Source organism: Leopardus geoffroyi, chromosome C2 (assembly GCF_018350155.1).
Source record: "Leopardus geoffroyi isolate Oge1 chromosome C2, O.geoffroyi_Oge1_pat1.0, whole genome shotgun sequence".
Classification (NCBI taxonomy): domain Eukaryota; kingdom Metazoa; phylum Chordata; class Mammalia; order Carnivora; family Felidae; genus Leopardus; species Leopardus geoffroyi.
In genome coordinates this window covers 146,063,135-146,089,543 of record NC_059333.1, presented here as the reverse complement: position 1 = coordinate 146,089,543, position 26,409 = coordinate 146,063,135, and the positions used below count along the sequence as shown (strand labels likewise).

Sequence of the window (26,409 nt, the reverse complement as noted above, 5' to 3'; positions counted from 1 at the left end):
GTAGATTTTTAACTCAGGCACCTTATTGAAGAATTTACAAACTTAAACATATTTGTCTATATAGAAACAATTTTGACACTGTATTGTAATCATCTGTTTGTACCTAAATTCCTAATTCAACCCTATGTTCTTAGAAGGAAGCTGTATCCCTAGCCCCCACCACAATGATGGCCACATAGCATGCTCCCGGTAAATATTATTTGAATAAATAAAAGAACAAGGTGACCTGTGACTCAAAAAGAGTCCTTGCCTAAAATCAGATTTACCCTGACCTAGCCTATTTCATCCCCAAAATGCCAGGTAACTGACTAACAGCAAATCACCCTACACATTTTTGTCTCCAAGACTTTACATATCCTGTGCTGTTCCCTTTGTGTGCCTTTCCCACTCTTGTTCAACTGCTCAAGTCCTATTTGCCCTTCCCAATCCAGCTCAGAATTCACCTTATTCCTGATCTTCTTTTTAGGTTCTAGATTTTGGCTCCTTCATACTTTACACATTGAAACATCACAAGCAATGACAACCACCATAACAGCAATATTAAATTAGACCATGATTTTTTTTTTTTTTTTTTTTTTTTTACCATTGGTCCATTTTCTAGTCATCTTTGTATCCAAGTGTAGCGTCTAGCACTCAGAAGGTGTTCAATAAGTGTTTGATACTCGACTAAATGATATTAGGTTGGGTTATGTCTCTGTATATCACGAAGCAGACGCCTTGAACTCAGATACATTATGGCAGTTGAGTCAGCTCTGGCACCTGCCAAAGAACCGATTATTATTTGAATTGTCCAAAATGGGCATATTGAGAGATATGAGAGGAAACTGTTACAACACCTCTGTTTTATGTGACTGGTTTGGTCAATGGTTGGACAAAGGATACACTATTTTTCAAAAGTCATTCAAGTTATGCCCACCGGATAACTGACAAACTCTTGGAAGGTAAGTCTCTTTTTATTTAGCTGTAGACCAAAGATGCCAAAGATGTCCATGCAAATTGGTAAAATGTCAAACCACCACTCCAAACTTGTAAGGGGGAAGTGACTGTAACACTCCCCACTCCCCATGTTATTATTTTCTATTACGTCTATATTAGTCTCTTCCTTCATGCTCTACAGCTGAAATGTCATCATTTTTTTTTCTAATGATATCATATTTGGCTTTGCTAACTATTCTGTTATTGTTTTTCTGTTCCTTAGGCACACACAAAATTGCCAGATGAAGTTTCTCCAAGCACTACTTTGATCAAGTTATTTCTCTGCTGAAGAACTTTCAGTGGTACTTGTCTATGGAGTTATGTGGGAGCTCCAAGCAGCCGGGTGTCCTGCCTCAACTGATCTGTGTAAGAGCCTGACCGATGGCTGATACCTAGGAAGCGCTCTTGATGTTTCCTTTTTGTTGTTGTTGTTCACTTAGTTCTTGAAAGTGAAATCAGGAAACTTAATTGAAGGCAGTTCCAATTTGTGTCTTTCACCAAGATGAATATTAGAGAATTATCAAGAGTGGAAGCCACATGTTAAATAAAGTAAAGACTGTATGCATTGAACAAAGTATCTTCTCAGGGATCGCATATCCTAAATGAAATAGGCACATTAAGATATGACAGGTAATACACTTTGGGAAAGATAAGTGATATTTTAATTAATGACAATTTGTAGAGATCTTCAAGAGAAGCAAAGTGACTTTACAGCTGAAAGCTAACTCGTTGTTTCTCCATTGGATTTCCAAGATGAGTATTCAGCCATGAGCATAATTAAACAAGTCCACAAGACATGAGAAATGGATTACCCTTCAGATGCTGGGTCAGGCAAACCAGGTGGTCAAGAACACAGTGTTCTCTGCTTGAAAACCACTGTTCGGTTGCCAGACTTCACTGCCCTTTGGGCTCTTTCGTTCTATTTCTGGCCTTCGTCTCTTGCTCTGTCACACCAATGCCCTTCTTGGTTTAGATTTTATGTCCTCATCATCTAACACATCAAAGGATCAGAGAGTTCAAATCTCCTTAGGCTGCCAGTATTTTATTTAGTTAAAAAAAATAAACAAAAATGAAAAATTATGCCCATTTTCCTCTTTGCAAGAAACCAAAATTCAAAATTAAGGCGAAAGCACAGAGGAGGAATCTGTACAGTTCAAAACAAAAAACCAACCTCTTCATATACATATACCCTCTTACAAACTGCACCGCTGAATTTTATGAAACAATTTAAATATTGCTAATTAAAATCCTCAAGATGCTAACGCATTCTCAAATCAACCTCTGCCACTTTGCTATACGGATGCAACATTGGCAGATTCTCTTTCAATATCCAAAATACCATTTTTGGAACAAACTTGAACTTTTGATTCATTCAACAAACAATTATATTAAGCACCTACTATGTGTCAGACACTATGCTGGGTGCTGAGCAAGCAAAATGGAATGACTTTCTGATTTCAGCAGAATTCTGGTCTCTAAAGCAGTGCTTCTCAAACTATTTTTTATTAAGCTGTGCCCTCTTTTGATAAACATGAATATCCTTTCCCCACTTCCCAGAAATTGTGACGAACCCTTCTAACAGTGAGAATCACTGATACACAGAACATAGACTCTATTTTCTGTGTATTCTTCACAGACCAAATATCTTTGAGCTTTTACGTTTTATTTTAAAAACAACATACTTATTTTCCATATACAAAACTGGATTGGAATAGCAAAGGTACTTTTTTCTGAACCACATAAACTACCCCACTCTCAATCCCAGAGCTAAAATTGAAATTCCCTGTACCCAGCCCTATTGAGAATCACTGCTTTAAAGAGTTTTGGAGAAAACCAGGCAACCTCCATCTCTCCCCTCCAATCAAATCTTAAAGGAATTAGAATTTTCCTACCTGACACAACAGCTGGTGGAGTATCATAATCCTGTCTTGGGACTGAATCTTTGAATGAAAAGAGCATGAGAGAGAATGCAATGAAGTACAAAAGAAAATAAAATAGAATCTTAGCTCTAAAACGTGGAAGTGCCCACTGTATGTCATATGATTGCCTAAGCCCCCTGCCTTGAAACACTCAACTAGGGACTATGATCCCTAGTTTATAGTTGATACAATGGTCCCCAGTACTGTCACATGGTACCTGTTGTTAGGCCCCGTTGTGACTTGCCAGAGCAGTACATGCCATCCTAGAACGCTGTCAGCTTCCTCAGTCTGTCATCATTTGGGGCCCTCCATTGGGAAATCAATGTGGCATTTTTACCCTCTCTGGTTGACACAAATGTTCTACAAAGGAGCCCATCTGGAAGGGGCCCAGAGCACAATGTGAAACGAAGTTCAGGAGAACAAAAGAACTGAAATTTTAAAAGAGATAAATGAAAAATTTGTAGACTCCCACACTCTATGGAGACTGATGCACTTTGAGACTAGGATTTTGTTAGTAATCACTCAGCTCTGGCTCTGATACCAGTGGCTGTTGGACAAGGCCAAGGAGCTTCGTGTGCTGGAATCGTGAGAGCAGAGATAAATAGAAAAGAATCCATTCAACAGATGATTGCCATCTTTTTCCAGTGTCATAGCATTGGAAGTGGCAAATAGTAGGGAAAGGTTAACTTAAACTACATCGCATCCATGTCAGACTTTCAGGTTATATGAAGCCAAATACATCTGTGTTTTGAAGATGAGACTTTGGCTTAACACAATTCTTTAAACCAAGCATCTTAAAAAAGGTAAGTGGGACATGGCTTATGGCCCAAGGCCCCCCTTCTAAAAATGGCCCCAGCTCCCCTTAGAGAGGTAAACTGTGTAAAAGGGATCAGGTAGTGCTCATATTCAAATAAACTTCTAAAACATGATTAAATAAAATACATGCTCTTGTGTGACCCTTATTCTATTCACATAACCAGTATTCATTGCATTTTTAAAAACTAAAACCTCAAACTTTATTTTCCTGTCTTTCTCCATTTTATCTCCTTGCCACAAAAGGATGATGATAATCCCCCTTTCAAAAGCAAATGGCATGTGAGAAGATACAATAAAACTTGGACATTGCAAGGCACTTTGGACCAGCAAAATCCAACATGGATCAAAGATTCAAATGCAAATAAACCTTGGGCATGAGTTACTTTGTGTCTCAAAACAGGTATGTGAATGTGAGTTGATCACAATAATCTCCAAATCTGGAATAAGTAGAATCATATCGAAAGGGCCTTCAAACATTTCCTTCATAGTGGTAGTATTTCCTAATACCTTTAAGAACACTGTAATCACACATGATTACTACAAACTAAAAAGAGTTGATTTAAAGACCATGTCACTAGTCATTTCCCAAGAGTATATTTTTAACATTAAAAAATAAATCATAAAAGTAAATCATGCTCATTGTTGAATACTTGGAGAATGTAGAAAAGTAAAATGATTAAAATAGAAATGATCTCTAATCCCATTATCCAGAAATAGCCACACTTATTTTGTATTTCTTACAGCCTTATTTCATAAATATTTTGTTCATAGTTGATACTCCACACGTGAAAATTTACATCCTGCTCTTGGACTTAAGATTATAAATAATCCTTTTCCCATCTTAAACTCCTATAACTTCATGCTGCCTCACATTCTGGTTCATGGATGGATTATGATTTATTTAATCATTCTACTTCTTAGACATTATAAAGAACACTGGGCCAGATATTTCTCAGGTCTAAAGGCTTTTCTGTTATTTTAGAGTATTTCCGTAGAATACCTTCTCAAAACTGTAACTGTGTGGTGAGTCGGCAGAGCTGTTTTGAGGTGTCTTGACCACTTTGCTGTTCAACAGACACTTTTACAAATTTAGATTTCTATCATCACACCATCAGTGATTGAGAATGTTCATTTCCTCACACCTTCATCAGCAATATGTTTTATGTTGGTAACATCATTTAACGGGTTATGTGTATGGGTCCATTTGAATATTTGATTAACTCACTGTGTCTTTAATAACTATTTTTTCATATGCTTTTTGGCATCCTGTTTCTTCCTTCATTACCCTATTCATGTTATTTGGCATTTTATCTATTGGGGCTTTTGTATTCTGTTGCTAATGTATTTGAATTCAGAATCCATTTTTTATAAATAGTAAAAGCTTAATATTTGCAAATAAACTTTCACAATATTTGACCTTCACTGAATGCATATTTATTGTTTCTAAGACTACCATTAGAGTGCATCTATCATATGCTAAGACTAAAACAAATTTTTAAAACCACTTGCTTTTATCTGTATTTTCTTTCTTGTATCTGACCATTTTTTAATTAATCGATACTTTCCCGGCAAGTATACTCACTACCACTTATGAATTTATAATACTATTTCCTAATTCTGAGCCCACCTAATAGTGTGTGTTGCTTTTTATCACTGTCAGCCTTATTACTCCTGTTCATAGCTAGTACTTAAAGAAAGACAATCTCTAAGCAAAATGAATAATTCAGGATTTTCACCTGAGACCATTAGAATTTGACAGCAGTAAGAATGAAATGGTGTGACTGAAAAATGTAGAGAACTATGGTGAATAATGGACTACAATTAGAAGATTATCTTTGTGAGTGGCTACGGTGACACCATGGGAAACCAGTGACCTCACAAATCACCAGTGGTTTGGCGAGCACAAACACAACTGCAGATAAGGAGCCTGCAGAACAAAAACTTTTTATTTCTCTGAATAGATTCTGGTGACATTGGAAGCCACTGGTGACCACCAACTGAACAAATGAAAAGGAGATAAGAAACTTGTAAAACAAGATTGTCATGCAATTTGGAGGTTCTCATAACACAGTAAAATCCCCAGAGGTTTCTGCGAAAGCTTACAATAGACTGATAAGAAATTATGGATAACAGTGCTTTGGTTCTATAGAGGGAATCCTGTGACAAAAAATAAACAAAAGCAGAAAAGCTAGAGAATTCTTCAAGGTCATCAGAGCCTTGGATAAAAGTTACACTGCTTGCATACAGTTCGTTTCTTTAAAGGCCTGCAGATTCTGTCTAGCTTAAAAATGGGTAGAGAGCCATTTGAGGTGGCAAATGGTAGAGATAAGTTAAATAAACTACATGGTATCCATTTTAAAATTGGGGGTGATGGGGGAGTCAAATATATCGAATTTTGTGAAGGTAAAAAATACTTCTTTACCTCAGGGATCTCAGAGAGAAAAGTGGAACATGACCTATGGCCTAAGGCTCCCATTCTAGAAATAGAAATTTCTAATCTAGCTCCAATTTCCATCAACCCTGATCCCTGCCTACTTTGGATTATTCGCTGGATCTCTCTCTGCTTCTGCCACTGAGGTTCCTATCTTTATCTTGAGTTGTTACTGCTCACACCTCGTTTTGCAGAGTTTCAGTGAGCTCAGAACATCTGAAAGACTCTGAAAAGTTACAGGTAGGACAGAAACATTGGTCAGATAATCTTAGATTGCTTGTGGCAACATGGTAGAAAATGGATTGGAGCAAACTAGGGAGGTAGAGACTCCACAAATGTGGGGGAGCGGATGTATTTGACAGACGTCTATGGGACAGAATTGGTGAATCTTTAGAAGTTGTAAATGGTGGTGAGGGAAAAGGAAAGAACCTAGACTGAGTCCTAAGTGCAGCACTTGACTGCCTGGGTCATGGGATTAGCTTGAGAAGGAATAAGGAGCAGAAACCCATAAAAGGAAGAGGGTCAGTGGAAAGGAAGTTCAGGGAAACTCATGAAATTAGTTTGGGTTGTACCGACTTTGAGATGTCAGAAGGAGATTTACATGGAGATACTTGGCAAGTTGTTGGTTAAATGATTTTAGAAGTCTAAGATGAGGTTAGCATTGAGGACTCAGATTTAGGGATTTTCAGCATAGAAGGCAGAGTTCAAAACCAAGAAAGTGGATGAGCTTGCTTAAGGAAATCATGTTTGAATGAGAAGTTAAAAATGAAACCCTGGCTCAGCATCTTGTGAAAGAAAAGAAGCAGCAGTGGCCAGAGACGTCAGAGAGAATGAGGAAAACAGTGGGCAGAAGTCACAAACTAAGAGGACTTAGGACGAACTGGTCTGATATTCAAATATAGGGAGATTTTCTGTTAAAATGCAAATACTTAGCTTAATCTTAAAAAACTGGAAGGTGAGGCCACCTTCGGTCCTGATGTCCATGTAGCAATAACTGTCTAGAGTTGAGCAGGGGCTGCCCTTTTAGACAAGGCATCTGTGTCCCAGGCTGCCAAGGTACCCCCTCTCCCTACGACTGACTCCTCTAATACTCAGGCGGAGATGATGTCATCATTGCATGAAAATATCTCTAATTTAAAATATACTCTTCAATATAATGTGTATTTATATTGCATGACTATGGCTGTGACAAGAATAAGTATAGACCAAATTTGATTATATATTTCTAGGGTTTCTTGCTTGAACTTAGTCAACTTTATTCATTCATGTGACCTAGTTGGTTTCTCTGGACTTTTGGGTTTACAACCCTGAAAGAATTAGAAGCTAAGGAATAGAAACTCGAAAGAACTAAGTGGTGCCAAATGAAATAGAGCAGGCCAGAGAGTTGTTCTATGGCCTTGGTGGTGTTCTACCCCCTTCTGGTGACTTGGACTAAATTCCCACGTTACGAAGCCACCGGAGATAGTGGGGTAAAGGCAGCTCATTTGATAAGCATCTAGTGGGTACCACACTGTATTAGGTATATTACATATATCATCCCACTTAATGCTCACAACACCACTGCGATGTAAATACTATTTTCCCCCCTGACAAAAGAGGAAATAAAAGTTCAGAGAGGTTAAGAAACCTAACATGCATAGCTAGTAAGGGGCAGAGCCAGGCTTTGAACTCAAGTTTACCTCCAATGCTCACTGTTCTTTCCGTGACACCAGCCTACCTTCCGAGCAGTAGATAAAACAACTGAAAAGATGCAGTAAGGTGGAGAAATTTGACTAAAAGAACCAATTAAAAAAAAAAAAGAATTTCAATTGCATAATATCCACTACAAATGCCAATCAAAAATTCAGATGAAAGGAATCTACGACAGCATATCCAAGTATAAGACTGATAGTTTGAGAAAAGAGTATAACAGTATTCTGGACACTAAACATCAACAGAATAGTAATGTTTTCTCTCTGCTTTTCTAGAGCCTTATGGAATTTTAACCCTTGACAAAATATCTGTTTACACAAAGTTTATGATGTACCTAAGCATGATTTAGTATAAACGTGAAGGGGGAAAAGAACGAAATAAAAAACAAAACTAGAAGAAATGTAGTGTTCAAAATAAGCCACTGCTTAAAACTTCTGCTCTCGAAGAAAGGGAGGGAGTATATATTATTATTAAGTAATTTGGCTATTACTAGCTGGGCAAAAATTATGATCTCATATGAATGTGTTCTTGTTGAAAATGCTCAAATACGAATCATACTTAATATATGTTATTGAATCAGCAACTATTGTAATTCTGAATCTATTCTACATATTTTAGCTTATTTTTCAATTCTCTAAAGGATTCAGTCATATTCTCAATTAACGTAGCTCTTATATTTTTTCTAGTTGGCAAATGTGAACTTCAGCAACTCAGCTGGTTTTGCTTTTAATTCAAATGAGTAGGGTTTATACAGTGTTTGTGTACTTTGTGTTATAATTCACTCTTTTACCAGACCTTAGACTGTCGTTCAATATAGTAAGAGTGCATTACTTCACTTGTTCAGAATTTATGCTTTCAAGGAGAGGAAGGCTGATATGAAGGGAAGTCAACAGGGCGGACATGATAAACTTCAGTTTCTCCCAATAAACTTGGAAATTGCTTTGTTAGTAAATGAGCCAAGTGAGTACAAATAACACTTACACCTTACTAAAAAATATCTCCCTGATGAAAATGAGCTGTACGACAATGTAGAGTTAAATGTAGTCTCAGGCATGACATTTGAAAGCCTAGGTCAGAGACCTGAGAAATTATTTGATCCAACGACTGCCTTCAGACAGGTAAGGTATCATCAACTGCTTTTTAGAAGTTCAGCAGCTGAAGTCTTCAAGATAGGTACTTTGTTTACGCTAATAAAACTGAATGTCTTTATTGAAACAATGTGACGCTTTCCTTTAGGTATATGGACTTTCTTCCTATTTAGAGCAAATTTTTGTGGGCTCAGTGGACATGTCAGAAACTTCTTACATTCCAAAAAGCCTATGAGTCAACACATCTATGTGACAAGGAAGCCATTGCTTTAAGGTACCATTTCCCAAATATGGCCAGTGTGCATAGATATTTGGAGGTGAGGCCAGCATAACTGAGAAGAGTCACAGAAGTGGTGACTAGAAGACATGGACTTAAAGTCACTGAGGCACATAGTCAAAGAGCCCCCATATATCACTATGCTCAGTACTTTAGCCAGATGGAGAGGGAAATTGAGACTGGAAGAGATTATTTCCCCAAAGACAGAGTGAAAGAACAGTGCTCCATCAAGGTTTGAATTCAGTACTCCCAAATCCTGGTCCAGTGCTCTTTCTATAAGAATTAAGCTGCCTCAATGACAGAAAAAAAAAAAAAAAAGATTAAAAAAATTTCTACATCTTTAAAAAATGAAAAAATTATCTGCACTAACGTTTGTAAAAAATAAACCAATAGTGTCACATGAGAGATTGACTTTGATGTTTTCCATTATTATCTAAAATGATATTTAACCAAATTGTAGTATTCCAGGTTGTATTAGACATTTTCCCTCTTCGCCATTCGGGGAGTTGCCTTTGAACAGATTTTTTAAAAATCAAATAAAATTTTGTTTATTGTTTCAAATGCCTGGTTGATATAAATCAAGGCTGTAATGAGCATTTTTTTATATACTTTAGTTCCCTAAGGAAAATAATGGGTAGTCAAAAATATCCCAACCTATTAAAAAAGATCAAGAACATTAGAATCCCTTCCTTTTTTTCAACATCATGTATGTCTACATATTCAAAACAAAGATGAAAAGAACAGGATCATGGCAGGTTCTCAATTACTTTTCATTGATTTAAACACTGAAAGTAAATTAACAAGCTCTATGTATTAGTCATAGTCAAGGTTGGCCCCTGACTTATGAATGACCGGGGAATGATACATTAGCTGAAGTGGTAAGCATCTGGGAAAAGAAAACCAGGCTCAAGTGTATTATGTTACAAGTTCTAGATTTGCAGGTGCATTACACAGAGACACCTTTCCACAGACAGACATTATGCCTGGTACACTGTGTCATATGAACAAGAAGTAACTCAAATTTCAATGCAACACAGTGGAAACTTCAGCCTTGTCAACATGAATAAGTGTGTCCTTATGCTGAATACGCATGCACCAGGCAGCTTATTCATAATGGAACCTGAAATGTGTGTTAGTCAACGGCACAGAGCCAGTGTTACCGATAATGCCAGTAACAACAGACAGCATTGCGTCTTATTGAAGAAGTCCAAGAAAACAAAACAAAACCAACTCTTCCACTCACCGTTCCTGTTGTGCCCAATGAAAGATGATTCATCTGTTGTGTCAGGGGGCCCATCATGTTTGCTGCCTGCATTGACATAGGATGGTCCATTGTCGGCGTAATCACAGCACCCTACAAGCACACACAATGTCCATCTGAAAACAGGTTCCACAAGGAAGGAAACTTAAAAAAAAAAATGAACACAGCGAACTGTCTCAACATCAAATGCGCTTGCTTTTTAATGAAAAGGCTAAGCTCAAGCATGTATGATTTTTACATCCACCCGTGTCAGTTTGTGCTTGTCTAAATAGACAGCACTACTGACCTCCTTTTCCTCACATCTATATGTGTCTAAAATATTTATCATTTACAATTCTAACACTGAATATAGAATGTTACAAGATACCATATGTATCTTCTTTCATTGTTCTAAATACAAACTTTTCTAACTGAAAAATATTAATACTATGGAGATTATCTAGTTTCTCTTGATACTGAATAAGAGTAACTTTTGGCTGATGCCTTTATCCATGATTTATATGGTTAATTATTGATCACCTCTATACAATCTACTACGAGGAGAATAATGCTGGCTCAGATGAGTCTCTTGACAGGATCTCTTTGAAAGACAGATTAAAATCTAACATAAACGATATAAAAATTAGACCGACTATTTTCCATGTTTTTTCCTCCTAATCTTTGACCTACTTTCTGTCTGTGCTTTTGAAACAAGACAGAATACTGAACTCTGTTAAATGCTGGTCAAATGCAAGGCTGCTAAAATATTAGTGGAAAAAACAGGTCAAGCTTTTCATAAGGTGTTAGGAAAGGCCTACTTCTAGAATATGCTTTTTGATTTATTATAACTGTTGGGAATGCAAAATGTAACAGACATTTTTAAAAACTTCTGTTCATATACAAAGTTGCACGTAGACAGTAGAGCAAAGGGCAAGCCCTTTCCTTTCTTCATCCTACTTACTCTACCTTAATTGACTAGCCTGGAGAACAAAACAATATATTTTTTTTAATTGAAAAGCTAGGGCTGGATAGAATCTTTGGGATTTCAAAGGTGTATTTTAAAGATGGTAACACAGATAGAAGCTCATGGTATGGCAACTCATTTAAATACCTAGTGGTAATAAAATGAACATGTATCTGAATGCTATCTTTTTTTTCTGTAAACATTTTTCTCACTATGTGACGTTTTTCCCCCCATATAAGTGAACATTTTGAAAAACTAAAACGAGGACAGATTCATGTAGATGGCAGGATCTCAGTTCCCAAATTACCCACAAGCAAATGTTTCTTAGAACGTTTCCTCAGGATGATCAATTCCTCATGGTATTTATTATCCAAATCTAATTTCCTGACTGTATCTGTTAAAAGATCAGGTTCTCACTCATCCTTCCTTTATGGGCTCCCCTTCGTTAATATGGAGGGAGGACAGAAATTGAGCCAAATAGTTGGAAATGCTTGATTTTCAGAGCCAACATCATTTACAAGGACATTTGCACACGAGCTAGCATCAATCAGAAAAAATATGTTATTTTATAGGTCTGTAGCTTACAAATACACATCCTGTTCATTTTTGTTGTTTTGTTTTGGTGCATCCATGAACTGTCATTCATCGGTACGCTTCTTGAATTAAGAGACATAATAAGATAAGCTTTTACTTAATTTTTCTTTTTCTTCCTGCTGCCTGAATTTCTTTAAACAAAACCACCTTGCTTTTTCCTTAGAAAACAACAACAACAAAAATTCTGGCCCTTATTTCCAGTATTTGTTGTGCTAGACCAGCAGTAAACACTTTAAGAAGAACCTGCTCCTTCTTAAATCACTTAGGGATAAACTATAGAAAAACCTCAGAGCAAAGACAAAGTCCTAAAGCATTGTTTTTCAAGCAAGAAGTGGCATTTTTCACAAGATTCTAATCCTTAGCAGGTGCAAGACTTCAATACTGTTCCCGAACTTGAAACTTAGACTACCTTCTTAGAATATTGCCCCTAGAAGTTCCAGCAGCTAAACTGCCACCATCCCAGAAACCCCTCAATTGTCATCAGCTTGCTGTAGCTACATAAAGGATTGTTCGTCATAAATCAGAGATAAAGAACAAATTGTGTTGGGCGGAAAAACTGCCTTCTCTGTGCCCTAGAGGCGAGCTCATTCTCCAGTGGGGCAAGAGGTAGACTTTAGTCTTTGTTTGGGAGGCAGTATGCAAATGAGATATGTAAGCATATGACAGAGGAATCAAAATCCATGCATGAAAAGAATAGGAGGACTGAACTGCCTGCATTTGGAATTAATTTAGGAAGGATTGTCTGGACTCCTCAGAATCCTTTCTCATCAAGTGTTTGGGGACTCATTTGATTACAGATGACACAGAGTGAGTGTTGCTTCTGTGGACAAACCAGAAACTGACAATCAAAGGGAAGAGTAGGAAGAGATTTCTCATAATTTGGAATTGTAAATAGCAGCAGTAGGCATAAAGTGGAAAACAATTAAGGGAAACATTCCTTTCCTAACCAGGCCATTTATTGCAAATAAATGAACAACAAAATAAGGATTCTTGGGGAAGGACATGTATGAACATGCATTCTTGTTCATATTCAGTAAACATGTTCAATGAAGAAAGGATTCCTGCAAATTATTAAGAACATAGATTCCTTAATAGTTTCAAGGGATGAAAGAAATTTACAATCAGTGGGTAAATCAGAAGTAGGAGACAGGAACCCCTTGGAGAGACTTTACTGGGGACAGACAACTTAGAGGGTTTGAAGTACAGGTTATCTATAATCAAGACAGGTGTTTGAGAGCCACTTTGCTCATCAAAGATTACAGAATCTCCTCTGTGTTGTGCAGGGCATTAAACAAAAGAAAACAAAACAAAACAAGGAAGAGAGAAAGAAAAAAGAACAAAAAACCCTTATGTTTCTTAAGGCAAAGCTAGTGCCCCCAATCGTAACAGTGCCTCATTGAATATACTGTCACATCCATTCTTATCCAATGCATTTAAGCCATAGATTGAAGAGGGTTTTGTGACAGATGTTGCCAACACATTAAGAGTAATTTCGTTTACTCCAAATGTATAGAATGTGCTATCTGACAGAGTTCACTTGGCAAATGGCAAAGCAAGAGGAAACAGATTTTTCATTTTAGCATCTCCGGATGTCTGGGTTTGTTCAATGTTTAAGCTGCAGAGAAAAATACTGTAACATGCTATAATTCCAGTAAAAAGCACAATGACCAAACAGCTGATGGGAATGTCTGGTCTATTGTAGCCAGTGTCTCTGCAAAAACAAAGCTGTTCACACTCAAGAGATGTGGGGTGGATCTGGTCGCCCTAGTTCTGAAATAAACAATTTCAGCAGTAATTTGGACAAAGTTCCCAAAGATCATTGATGTAGAGTAAACGTATCTGAACTGAGGCCAGAAAAGCATCTGTGTTGTGAGCCTTCCGCCAATAGTTTAAGGAAATGTTAAGTGTTGGAGAGTTCATGAGTATTTGAATTTCTCAACTGACTTACAGGATCGGTGTGAAATCAGGGGAACATGTGCAAGCTCTCCCCCCTCAAGAGCACACACAGTGGGCTATACTCAGGGCAGAACACGGAGGGCAAGGAGAAGAGTTACCTCTATGAATACACCTGTGAGTGTTAGTGTTCTAGACCAGTGCCACGTCAAGGGTGATCCGTGGCCTGGCAGCACGAGCAGACCGAGAACTGGAATCAGAATCTCTGAGCTTTCGGGTCTTGAAATCTGTGTTTCCACAAGCTTTCCAGTGGCTTCTGGTGTCCCCTGAAATTTGAGAAGTGTGCTCTTGCCTATAAACTGCTACTGTATAGGCCGATGTCATAGATGTCATAGATACAATGTCTTAGGTATAGACACGTGGTTTTATTTTATTTGTACTGTTACCCGATTATTTGCTTGATACCAATGTTGCGATAGGGCATGACTATAGCCATAATAACATTATATCTTACTTAAAAATGCAAAAAGGTCAAGCCCGAATTTTTGATGAGCTGCAATGGGGCCACTGTCTGAATAATTCAAGTCTAATCCTGATGACCTGGCACGTCTCCATTTGACCAGTGTGGCTTACGCTGTAGCATATTTGAGAATTTACCCTATTTGCAACCTTAGTAAGCCTTGAGTTCGAAGTCATAATAATGTAAAAGGTAAGAAAACTATTCGAATCATGTAAGTGACAAAAAAGAAAAGGAAAGAAAAGAAATACCGCTCTCTTTTTTTCTCTTTCTCATGTCTAGAAGCCTTAGGTCGAACTGTTGGTGGTCCATTGCACACTCTTTTCCTATAGTGACTTGTGCAAAACCCTAAGGCTTTTTAATAGTAATCCTTCAACATGACTTTAAAAACCATGGTTTAAGGTCACTTATCTTCTTTCTCATCTGTATGTTTTCTGCTTCTCTGTCAGTTTCCAATATTTCTAGAATAAATATGCAGTCAATTCTATGTCCACCAACCCTATTTTAGCACATGTAAAATGGAGTGCGGCGAATAATACGAGCCCACAAGGAAAATGGTTAGCAACAATAATTTCATAATATAAATAGCATGAAGGTATATCATTTAACTTGGGGGAAAAGCTACCCAATTGGAGTGTCCTGCAATGTTGGTGTGCAACATTCCTTTTTTTATTTATTTTTTTAGTGTTTATTCATTTTTGAGAGAGACAGAGACAGAACACGAGTGGGGGAGGGGCAGAAAGAGAGGGAGACACAGAATCTGAAACAGGCTCTAGGCTCTTTGCTGTCAGCACAGAGCCTGACGCGGGGCTTGAACTCCCAAATGGTGAGACCATGACCTGAGCCGAAGTCGGATACTCAACTGAATGAGCCACCCAGGCACCCCAACATTCCTTATAGTATATGTACAGATGTTTAATATTTTCATCTGTTTATGTTGTCATGTTTTTCTTGTTATTGTTTCTTTTTATTATTTCCTTCCTTTCTTTCTTCCTTCCTTCCTTCCTTCCTTCCTTCCTTCCTTCCTTCCTTCCTTCCTTTCTTTTGGCAGGTGCTTGGCATGGTTTAAGAAAGGCTGCTGCATAAAGAAAACAAAAAGGGAGCAGGAAAGGCCTCCATCTTTAGAACACTCATTAATCTTCAACTATCTTGATACATTTCAACTGGCTTGGAGGGAGCAGTCTGACTTTTCAAACAATTATGTCTGAACCCCAAAAAGCTGTGGTGAAGCTGGTAGACAGGACTTCAACCGTGAAAGCATTTGCAAATGACCTCTGACAAATGTTGGAGGTATGGAAAAATGGTGAATAACCATGGTTAAGCCAAAAGCCATGCTGCCCCAGGACCCCATTTTAGCACTGAAGCGCTTCCTTTTTGTTATTATTCTCTTTTAATATTTTCCATCTAAGAGGGCAAGGGTCATGTTTATACACCTTTTATAATCCTTATAAATAAGAATTGCATGCTCTAGGTACTCAAAACAGTTTTCATGTATTAATATTATATATCAGCACCACTCATTGTTCAGTTGAATTAAAAATAGCTAACATTTACTGATTTTTTTTTATTTAGATTGGTCATACTAAAGGGCCTACATCACATCTGCCTGTTCACCACTATCTTATTGCTGTCTACAGTTTGAAGCATATGATGCCTGCTTCAGAAATAGTGGTTGGAAGAATGATATAAGAGCAGAACTCTAAATCAAAGCATACTTAAAACACTACCTTGAGATTTCTAATCAAAATGGAGCAATCCAAAGATTTGGAGAAAACCTGTTCTCACAAGGGGCAGTTCAGTTTTAAAATGATGGTCTTCCTCACCGATATGTGCGTTTGTTAATATCATCAACCACCATTTCCTTAAAGATGAGATCTGAAATTAACTTGTAAAAGGTTCTACCAGTGTCACCATAGCATATTAATAGGAATTTTTAAAATAAAAAGTATCTGTGTATGTGAATATACCAGTTGTTCTCAACAAAGGGAAATTTTACATTGTCTGGAAGGGACATTTGGCAATGTTGGGAGATATTTTTGGTTGTCACCTTGGGGAAGGGTAGTATTGATACCTAGTGGGTAGAGAGGCCACTGAAGTCACATCCTACAACACACAGGACAGCTCTCCACAGCAAAGGATTAGCCAGCTGGAAACATCTTTAGTATTGAGATTTAGAAACCTTGGTATAAATGTGTATGTATGTATGTATGTGAATGCTTTTATACACACACACACACACACACACACACACACACACACACACCATGCATACAAAATGAGGAAGTTGTGAAACTGCAGTAATTAGAAAAAGAGTATTAATCCACTTTCTGCTTTCTACCACTAACAGCAAACTTTAGATTTTATGCTGAGACTTTATTTATGATATAAACCAATTTCTGAAAGATCAGACATCTAAATCGATTGCCCAAATCCTATAATTCACCAATGAAAGGAGGCAAGACTATTATGTGACTTTCAATGGCTATATGAGTATTTTTGAGTTCAAATTTATGCTACTATTTATTTTGGAAATATGGCTAACAAGAGCTGAGTTTCTCTTTCTTAAGTTAGACTCAATTCAATTGGCATAATAGTTGGACTGCTTCCTAGAGATGTGTAGCTGTGGGCTAGAGGTATCATATTTGGAAGTAGGGCATTTTACATTGCTCTGTAGTCAATTTAAAAGAGTTGTGTACATAGGTTTTGTAATGAGAGAATATCTATTAACTGTAAAAATGGATTTTTTTCTACTCTTAAATATTCTTAATTTCATGTTGCTTTTTGATTCAGTTACCATTAATTGGAAGTGGTTTTTTTTAAATATGTAGTATTAAAAGACACCAAAAACCAAATTAGTTTTTTACAATTGAGTCCCCTTTAAAAGAATCCTAATTATATACCATGCCTATTCAACTGTGAATAATGGTTTCAATTATTGGTTAAGTACCTATTTATACAATAGTGTCATTCTGAATGAGAATATAAATATGTCACATTGAAGTATTTCTTACCGAAGCAGGTATATAGATAATTAGAATTCTCAACAATGCTTTACTGAATTCTTTAGAGTTTTATGCTTAAACTAAAGAAATTTGTTCAGCAGTGACTTTTGATGTTTTCAACAAGCTTCTTTAGAATTCTAATAGAGCAAGATGGCTTTTAAATATTCTACATTATTGAGAGAAAGTTGAAAATTTGAAGACTTTGGGCCCTGATGTCAAGTGGTTTTGTTGACTGTGAAATAGAACGATTAGTTCCTTCATCATTAAAGATTTACACCTGGCTAAAATTATAAAAGGAATTTCATAATGCAGGTGGGCTATCATATTCTTTTCCTTTCAGATGTCTTACTTAAAGAGATCATAGTCGCTGAGCCAATGGAAACGTTAAGTGTGCATAGAAGGATCCTGGGTCTCTTAGGTGAGTTTCTTATGATTTCAGCAGCAATGGGTGAATTGGCATTCATCAACCTTCTATTCCAATCACGTAATCAGTGCGTGGCTCTCAGCTAGGGGGCATCTACCACATACAAACGTGTGCCATACAAATCCATGATCACAGAGATGTGGTATAGACATGACAAAACCACACTATCTTTGTGGAAAAACTAATGGTACAATCTAAACCATTCGTCTTCACTAGGAAGGGCTCCTGTGGTTATATGCCTTCCTCACACAGACATACAGGTCCAAAATTAGTTTCAAGAGACTTGAGGGGAAAAAATGGGGTGCCTGGGTGGCTCAGTTGGTTGAGCATCCGACTCTTGATTTTGGCTCAGGTCATGATTCCAGGGTCATGAGATTGAGTCCCAAGTTGGGCTCTGCACTTGAGCACAGAGCCTGCTTGGGATTCTCTCTCTCTCCCTCTGCCCCTCTCCCCTGCTTGCTCTCTGTCTCTCTCAAATAAAAAATAAATAAAATAAAGAGATGTGAGAAGAAAAAATTAAATACCACAAATATATCATATTTACCAATATTATTAATTATAGTATATTTCACCATCTTTACTACTTTTTAAGATACAAAGAACCCCCCCCCATATCTGCTCACCAAATATATTACATAGTAGAAAATTATATTAGACATATGGAGGACAGCTCTTAACCATTTTCCTATGTCAACAATGGTAACAACAGCAACAAAAATGCATATCCCTTTAAAGATGAGCAGAACTGATTTTGTTGTTGTTGTTGTTGTTGTTGGTTGTTGTTCCACGGGTGATACGGGGAAAATCATGTCAAACCGCCTTTTCTACTAAAGTACAGCCTAGCTCACATTTTTATACCTGAGTTAGCATCTTGAAAAATACTATTTCACAGTAGGAATGTCACATGTGGAGGACACTGGTACTGTTAAGCCAATGGCGATTATAAGTTAACGTGTAACAGAAGGGAAGGAGGAAATAGGGCAATTCGGTGATGGAAACAAAATATTTCCCATTCCTCTTTTCCTATACAGAAGCCATTTAGACTGAATGGACAATAGGGTCACCCATGCGAACGTGCCCCCCACTCTGTTTCCACATTATCTGAGCCCAAACGAAGGCTCATCTAGGTAGGTCCAGGACGTCCTTTTTGCCATAGTACATCCACTCTGTAAAGATCACATGGCTTCCAATTTACATTTCCTGTCTAGTTCCCCAAGACTATCCACATGAAGCCTCTCCCCTCCCCACACTGAACTACTCATCTTCCTCTGACCCATCTTGCTTGCTCACCCTTGGTGTCTTTGCCCGAAGTCCTGGGCACTAATAGCAGCTTTGCATGCGTACTCTAAGATTCTTACCAAATGCTACATTCTAGGGAACATCTCTTGCATCTGACCCAGGTTGTTGGCCATTTGTTCCTCTCTCACAACTTTTGGCACATACCTTGACCATGATCATACTTTATTTCTCCTCTGGGTTGTTTTAACTGTGCCATTCATGATGTTTTATGTATTTTCTAATGGTTCCAAAGCCTAGCACAGTGGAGATCATGAAACAGGTTGTAATGGTGCCGAATGACTAAATGAGTGAATGGCACTTATTTATTAGCCAAGGCTCCCACGTCTTTGAAGGGATGCAAAACAGTAACAGCTACTCCATGCTCAAATTGGACAAGAGGATTCCCGAGACAGAAGCACCGTCTTGACTGGAAACTGGATGGTGCTTAAAAATCTACCCATCCACGCTTTCCTTTAAAATGTCCCTGTCTGACCACTGCCACCTTGATGTTCTTGTCATTGAGTATGAGAATTCCCAGGTTCTAAAAGCCACACACTACTCAGGGAAATTTAATGTTGGAGTTCACCACTTGATTTCCATCCTTTGGAAGAATTCTATGTACCTGATTCAATGCTACAAAGTTTCTTTTATATATCACAGCCAAGGCACACAGCCACCAATGCAGTGTAAGCTCTTTTATTAGGGCTTTCCTGTGCCACAAACTGTTTTAAGAGCCATATATCTGCCCAAGATTCTTGTCAGACCTTGTGATGGGATAAGAGAAGAAATGCTTTATTCACTTGTACACCAATCACTTTGTATACCTCCACGTAGATTTTCAAATGCAGAGAGTTTAAGATGCCCGTCAGAAGCAGTATTCCAGGCCAGTCTTCTTCCAAATGATAAAGCAAATAGGGTTCCCAGCAGATGTCTGCATATTTATGGGCACGATCTTTTGTCCCGGTAAAATGTTTATTTCGCTTTAACTAGCACTCAGGACCGGGAGCTGTCATAAAGCTTCTCATTAAAATCTTCTCCTTACTGACAAACAGGCCAAAAAAAAAAAAAAAAAAAAAAAAAAACAAAAACAAAAAACAATAAAAAAAAAAAGCTGGTTGCAAATCATTGTCAAGGTCTTGTAGGATCCTATTGGTGAGTGGGCCTGGGAAATCATTTCTCAAACCACAGGAGTAATCAAGAGGAAAAGTTGGCTGTTATCTTACTTATGGCCATTGTTTATAGTGCAAATTGCCTAAAAATGTCACAAGGCACTTTGATTTTTGTCATTACTAGGAGAATAGCGATTCCTCGTCCTGCAATTTGCTACAAAATGTACTTTGTGTTGTGGTCCCTCAGAGGACATTTCTGGGCTATTTGTTTTCTCCTTTAAGACATTTTTAGGAATTTGCCTGGTTAGAGCTGGCAACGCAACCAGACCTAAGGATATGAGTATAAAGTCATGACCCTATTAAAAACCTAATTTACTCCCTTTAAAGTACACTTGCTATTAGAACTATTGTCACTGACATGTCTCCAAGTCGGTATATATCCTGTGATGGAATGTTTTGTAATATAATTCTGAGATAAAATATGACCTAGTGGAATGGCCATATCCTAAGGTAAAATTTACATATTAGCATCCAACCAAGATACATTCTCTGGTATGCAAGATGTTAGTTAAAAACATAAAGTTGTCCAGTAGATGAGATGAAAAACAGCTTTGTGTTTCTATTCTTCAGTGTCCTATTTCTTGTGGACTTTGTGCCAGAAACTTAGTTACGTCCTTTATTCCACTTAGATTTTATGGCCACTTCTCCTAAACAGTAATGCTATGTTAGTAATTTTGGATTTTTCTGTTGAATGACTTCTGCTAATTAACAGCACCTGCAAAATACTGGTCTTAAATTCTCTAGTACGTTCTTCCTCAAAGCATAGTCTGCGATCAGGTAGGATCATCTGGGAGTTTAATGCGGACTCTCAGGTCTGGCCCCACCCCCACTGAATCAGAATCTGAATTTCCATAAGATCCTTACGTGAGTCATATCCATGGTAAACTTTTGAGAAGCTTTGCTCTATTTTTTTTTTTTAATTTCTGTGAGAGATTTATATTTCTGGAGAGATTTTTGGTTTGTTTCTTAATCAGTTTGTTAAATCCTTTTTCAGTGCACATTTGAGGGTCAACTAGCTTCAAATAATGTTGGCAACATTAATACGCCTCCTTGTTATAACCACAGAACAGCCGGTAACATTTAGTTTCAGTTCCTCAATAGTCTCCACACGGCTTCTCCTTTTCTCCATAAAATCTCCCATACAAAAAAAAATTTCCTTTCATTTCCTATGACATGTTTTCAAGGCAAGCGTCACATTGAAATCTCTATTCTTTCCAAATAATATCTTCTGCTTCACCAATGAGTTTGGAATAATGGCTATTACAGTCAAGTGTTAAATGAGATGCTATAGGCCTTGTAAAGTATAAAGAGTCAACATCTAAATATTCACACATGCCATAAACATAAAGTGTTAATAAGGTATCAGAAATAAAATTCCAAAATACTGTTACTTGCCAGGCCCTGATGGAATTAACAAAAAATGCCAGTGTAAAATCAAAGTTTTTAAAATTAGTTAAAAACTAAAGTTTTTTAAAAATTTTATCATTACTTTTATTTTTGAGAGAGAGAGACAGCGTGTGAGCAGAGGAGGGACAGAGAGAGAGAGAGGGAGACACAGAATCTGAAGCAGGCTCCAGGCTCCGAGCTGTCAGCACAGAGCCCGATGCGGGGCTCGAACTCGAGGACCGCGAGATCATGACCTGAGCTGAAGTCGGACGCTTAACCGACTGAGCCACCCAGGCGCCCCCAAAATAAAAGCTTTTAAAATCTCTTTGTTGTCTTGCCCCTCTTCCTGAATTCCTGAATCAAATTTCCAACAGCTCACTAAATCTAGAATCACAAGCATCTCAAAACAACCATGACCCATCCTGAATATTTTCTCTTTTTCGATTCCCACAGCATGTTCTTTCTCTTCCGTTTGATCCTTGAAAAAATAAAGAAAAGTCCAGGCCATCCTTGCCTTTTCCTCCCTCATCATGCATAACAAACTCACAAATAGTGAGTCTTGTCACTGCTCTATCATAAATATCTCTAAGTTTCTATTCCTTCCTTTCAAGTGCTACTGGCTGAGTCGAATGCTTCACCAGGTCTCATGAGGATTAATCCAATTACTTCCCGTGGTGTACCTCCCTCAGTCAGGGCATGCTGTAGACATTTATTTTTTAACATTCCCTCCACATGTTCATAGTCTCCCACAAAGTGTATCCTGCTTTTTCAACCTAGAATTGGGGGAAAAACACCCTACATATGTCATCTGTTACATATAGATATGTGACTTCTACTAATTAGAAACACCTGCAAAGACTTAGATTTGCAAGAGAAGGGGTGGGGGGGTGGGGGGCATGTGGCACCCATTTTGCTGGCCAGGTGGTACAGGGGTATCATGATTGCATGGGTCCCAGAAATGTTGGCCATATTTCACCAGAGCAGAGCAGTGTGGTTCGCAGTTAACAGAGGTAGCAGCACCTGATTTCGTCATAGAACAGGAGCTCTAGAAGTTTATTGTTTGCTAATAGCATTTATTTGCTATCAGATCAGTCTATCGTCAGATTTCTCTTTCTATAGCATATTTGTGCGATAAAATATATGCTAATTTCATTGTTTGAAATTTATTTTCATTTTTATTTAATTTGAGAGAGAGAGAGAGAGAGAGAGAGAGAGAGAGTGAGCATGGACCAGCAAGGGAGGGGCAGAGAGAGAGAAAGAGACAATCCCAACCTGGTTCTGCATCATCTTTGCAGAGCCCCACACAGGGCTCAATTCCATGAACCGTGAGATCACGACCTGAGTCGAAATCAAGAGTCAGATGTTAACCGACTGAGCCACACAGGTGCCCCCAAATTTATTTTTAAAGGTAGATGTGATGAGAAACTAATATTCTATTAAAAAGAGTTCACTCAGATGATTTTATTATTTTCTTCCGTTCCTGGAAGGAAAACAAATAGGACTTTCTGTCTGCTAACTGGAATTCAAATTTTGAAGTGTTTGTCATCCTATGCCCTTAGTGACATACCATTTTTATAGTAGCTTTCAAAACTTCTATAAAAAATAACACGGGGTTGCAAACACATTAAAGTAAACTTCGGGATGCCTGGGTGGTTCCGTCGGTTGAGCATCCGACTTCGGCTCAGGTCATGATCTCGCGGTCTGTGAGTTCGAGCCCCACGGCGGGCTCTACGTTGACAGCTCAGAGCCTGGAGCCTGTTTCGGATTCTGTGTCTCCCTTCCACTCTGCCCCACCCCCACTCATGCTCTGTCTCTCTCTCTCTGCCAAAAATAAAATAAAACATTGAAAAAAAAGTTTAAAGTAAACTGGGCTCCAAATGCTTTTCCTGAACTTTCAACCACCAGCGGAAATTATACTATTGTATTCAAGTTACTCAAGAGAAAAATATAGAATCCGTTTTCTCTCCTAGTTTTTGTCCCACCCTTTTCTTCCAGCCCTCCCTTCCCTCTCTCATTGATTATATGTGCAATCGGCGGGGAAATGAACGTTCAGCAAAATCAGCCAGTTTGACTAGCATCAGAGGGTTTCAACATACACTTTTTGCTTTATTTCACGCAAGAGCAAGCCTGAAGCCATCTGCCTGCCGCCAACTCCATCCTTCATTCCCCTTGTGGAAACAGAACCCCCACCTCATCATTAAAAGGCAATCTTCAAAGGGACATTGTTTTTGCTTATTCTCATTGTGACAGATGTTTTATATCATCTACCTCCCTGTAAGGGACTGCCCACTCTGCAGCCAGCTGTGGAAATAGCTCCTGTGTCATCTGTGGCAACAGCCATTCCATTCTTCTGACCTCACCAGAGACCACATCCAAGAACAGGAAAAACAAACAACCCCGATAACTTCCTTGAAAACACTTCCAGGGCAAATCGCTTCAGACAAGAGCTCTTTACGACGTACCGGAACAAAAGAGAGACAAGCTTATTGGAAACACTCAAATGTCACCAAGCTAGCCAATCAGGGTAATCCCCAGATTAAGGAATAAGGAAGCAATAGCATCTGTGGCCATGATTCAGCTGAAAACATCTGGTCAGCCCAGAACCACTTCAATTAGCTGAAGGATGCATTTGTCAATCATTTCGTTTCTTTTGATTGTGTGAAGTTCCCACGGGGAAATGTTTACACCACCACCTCATCCAGCTCTTGGAAACACTGTGAAGGGACTCTTAACACATTTCTAAAATGCAGAGACAATTAACTTGACTTGCTCTGTGGTGACACTGTACCCTGATAGGAGAACATATTTTAGGAACAGAGATTAAAAAATCCATCTTGGTTTGCTAGAAACTGAAGTAAAACTTTTACTACTAAGAATTACATCACTTTCTAATATTGAGGAGGCTGCCTAAATTACAGTATATATGTCAAAGTGTCTGCGATGGGAGAGCCTTAAGAGCCTTCTCAGGGATATCTGGCGTGTTCCGAGTTTAGGATCAAGAATATTCATTAATTTATCCATTCACTAATACCTACGGAGCATCTATTATGTTTTGTCCTGTAAGAACGAAACTTAGAGTTTAGTAAATGACTTTAATGAGCTATATTAAAAAAAATGGGTTTCCAAAACGTAATTTAGACAAGGTGATCAAAGACATTAACATTTCCCACAGAAGGAAACATCATTGGTGATACCACGTCAATTTCTGTTTTCATTTGATCTAAAATTTTGGCTGGCTGATTGCTAACACTCAACACCTGGAGTCCTAGGTGGGGCCAGCGACTTGTAATAAGGCGTTTTGTAGGTTAAACAAGTCTGGATGTTTCCCTGCAGCAGGAAGGCAAGCGGGTCCCCCGGGGCACAGTCTGAGATCAAAGAGTAGGTTGAAGAAGAGAATGTGAGAAGGGAATAGTCCTGAAATATGAGGGAGAATTGTAGATTAGGACACACATTAGATTGTGTCTAAACATGGCTCAATTGTTATCTTAGTTATCAGGATCAAAAATCCCTTTAGAGGCCCAGAGTCCTAAAGTCTCAAGGGATGGATGGCTCATGTCTAGAAGAACAGCCGGCCGAAATGTGTTCATTTCTGTTGTCAATCTCGGCTCACTTACGGAGACAGCTCCTGCCAGCCTCAGCTCTTTCTTAATGCCAGTTGTCAACCCACCTGGGAACTGACTGGTGCTACTTTGTCGTGTCATCCTCCTAAGCATTTTGCCTGCAGCCCAGAACAACCACTCACTTGACAGTTTTTAGTATTTGCATAGCAATAGGAGAGCAAACAGCTAAACCACACATTTTAAGTGGCTACATATTCCGACTATACTGAGTATTTTGTTAGATTAAAAAAAGAAAGAAAAGAATCAAATTACATACAATCCCATGGTTTCCTCATAGGATAGACCTAACAAATAGTAATATCCAGTGCTGTTGGGAGAAGGCCTAACTCTAAAAAAATGATTTTGACACAGGGTACAAAATTCTAACTTTGGTAAAAACAGTGAAACTTCATTGGTTTGTAATAGTTTCTGTGCTTTTATTTAAAACAACCATTTCTTTTCACATATATTCATTGGGGGACATTATACATCAGGAAATCAATCATCAAAGTTAAAAATAAAAATTGTAGGGGCATCTGGGTGGTTCAGTCGGTTGAGCCTCAGACATCGGCTCAGGTCACGATCTCACGGTTCCTGAGTTCAAGTCCTGCATCGCGCTTGCTGTCAGCACAGATCCCACTTTGGATCCCTGTCCCCATCTCTCTCTGCCCCTCCCCCTCTCATTCTCATTCTCTCTCTCTCTCAAAAATAATAAATATTTAAAAATAAGTAAAGAAACAAACATTGTGTTCTAAGAATGCCATAGAGGAAATCATGGTTTCACCCCACAATACTTGGTATGCTATACTGTTAACTGAGATGGGTATAAAATGATCTTTTTAAAATATTTTGGGGATAAAGGTAGTATGCAAGAAGGTAGTGTGCAAGAATTTAGAAAAAAATTCCAGGAAAGACAGAGAACTATTTTTAATTTACCATGGTTTCTGAAAACAACAAAATGCAATGCTGAATTTGGCATCGTTTTGATGCCTCGATTGTGAAGAACGGTAATCATCTTTGTCAACCTACGCCACAAAATTTTCAAAAGCCAAAGTACAAAGGGGTCTCCTCAGACACACAGGAGTAAGAAATATGCAACCCCATTTCGAATTCCCAAACTTATCAGCAAAGGTGAATGACAGTTC

The 26,409-nt window shown here is 38.2% G+C and overlaps 1 protein-coding gene and 1 long non-coding RNA gene across 11 annotated transcripts in view; one reads left to right on the top strand and one right to left on the bottom strand.

Moving 5' to 3' along the window:
* The window catches only part of LOC123575733, an 88,909-nt gene extending 84,686 nt beyond the window's left edge, over nt 1–4,223 (top strand). Inside the window, exons 2-3 of the long non-coding RNA XR_006700960.1 lie at nt 1,199–1,341; nt 3,954–4,223. This is a non-coding gene — a long non-coding RNA (uncharacterized LOC123575733). The remainder of the gene's footprint in view (nt 1–1,198; nt 1,342–3,953) is intronic.
* RBMS3 (RNA binding motif single stranded interacting protein 3) overlaps nt 1–26,409 on the bottom strand; it is a 1,329,481-nt gene that overhangs the window by 63,128 nt on the left and 1,239,944 nt on the right. For 7 of the 10 annotated variants that reach the window (XM_045436403.1, XM_045436409.1, XM_045436404.1 and 4 more), the window contains 2 exons: nt 10,442–10,552; nt 2,868–2,915 (listed from right to left, as the gene is read on the bottom strand). In XM_045436403.1, the coding sequence (XP_045292359.1) occupies nt 2,868–2,915; nt 10,442–10,552 (159 nt within the window). The remainder of the gene's footprint in view (nt 1–2,867; nt 2,916–10,441; nt 10,553–26,409) is intronic. The other 3 variants (XM_045436406.1, XM_045436408.1, XM_045436413.1) reach the window with 1 other exon arrangement.